Raw genomic sequence first — 1,084 nt, forward strand, 5'->3', positions numbered from 1 at the left:
TCGGGGGGCTTCTCAGGGACCGAGCAGGGGCCACTTACGGGAGGCGGAGCACTGTCTCAGGTTGGCGATGGCCGTGACATACTGTGCTCCCAAGTGCTCCTCATACGTGTTTTTGCCCTGGAGTTTGGCCAGGCACTCCGTGTTATCGTTGAACAGAAGATTTTTGGTCTGAGACTGGAACAAGCAAAACTTGCTCGGGCAGTCAACACCGTTTCTTCCAAAAAGAGCCTGCGTCGAAAGGGCCGAGAGGCAGCCGTAAGTGGGTCGCCAAGGGGGTGAGGAGAGTCCGTGGATTGCTGGGCCGAGGGCACCTCTTCCTGCAGGGCCAGCCCTGGAAGACCATGGCGTTGTCCCACATCCACGGCTGGCACTGCCCCGCCCGCCTTGGGCAGCCTGTCTCCACACCACGTCTGACCTCCCCTCCGCCACCCTGCCTTCCCAGCTCGTCCCATGGGTCCGCCAGTGGGGGACTAAGCCACGCTGAGGGTTTTTGAGATCTGCCCCCAACGGTCGGATCACCCAGAGCATTCGAGCACACCAGCTCTCCCAGAGGTGGTCTGTACAGGAGAACCCAACTCTGCCGCAGCCCAGGGTGTCATCCAGGCGGTAACCCGGGCTCCCTTAGTCACAGTCCTGCTCTGTGTCCACGGCTCCCACATGGGTGAGCGCACCAGGGCAGGTGCCACAGTGAGGGACGCCGGGCACTGTGACGTTTATTTTCACCCCAGGGCCACTGTCCCCAGAAGCACGCCTGGAGACAAGATGCTGTAATATAAAAATAGACGTTCACGGGTCAGCAGGCGCACAGTGATTAAGACGCCCAACTCCCCCGTGGCCAGCTGCTGTTTGGGTTCTGGACTCGGTGGTTTGAGACTCATGCCAGGCACATGTGCACGTGTGCCCAAAATCCTAAGAGAAAAATGGAGGAGAAGGGACTGCAGCGTGGCCATCCCCCTGGGGGGTGATTTCTCACTTTCTGTCTCTCTGTCTCTGTCTCTCCAGTGAGCACCTCACAACAAAAAATCTCAACAACAACAGAAAAATTCCTAATAGAGAGTCGCAGAGTTTTAACACTCTCAGTGTC

At 58.1% G+C, this 1,084-nt stretch overlaps 1 protein-coding gene across 1 annotated transcript in view; it reads right to left on the reverse strand.

Annotated features, from left to right (window-relative positions):
* Window positions 1–1,084, reverse strand: part of LTF (lactotransferrin) — a gene marked incomplete in the record, with an annotated part of 24,188 nt that overhangs the window by 1,855 nt on the left and 21,249 nt on the right. Inside the window, 1 exon segment of the mRNA XM_014584871.2 lies at window positions 39–228. Coding sequence (XP_014440357.1) covers window positions 39–228 — 190 coding nt within the window.

This window comes from Tupaia chinensis, unplaced genomic scaffold (genome assembly GCF_000334495.1).
Source record: "Tupaia chinensis unplaced genomic scaffold, TupChi_1.0 Scaffold148065_1, whole genome shotgun sequence".
NCBI lineage: Eukaryota > Metazoa > Chordata > Mammalia > Scandentia > Tupaiidae > Tupaia > Tupaia belangeri.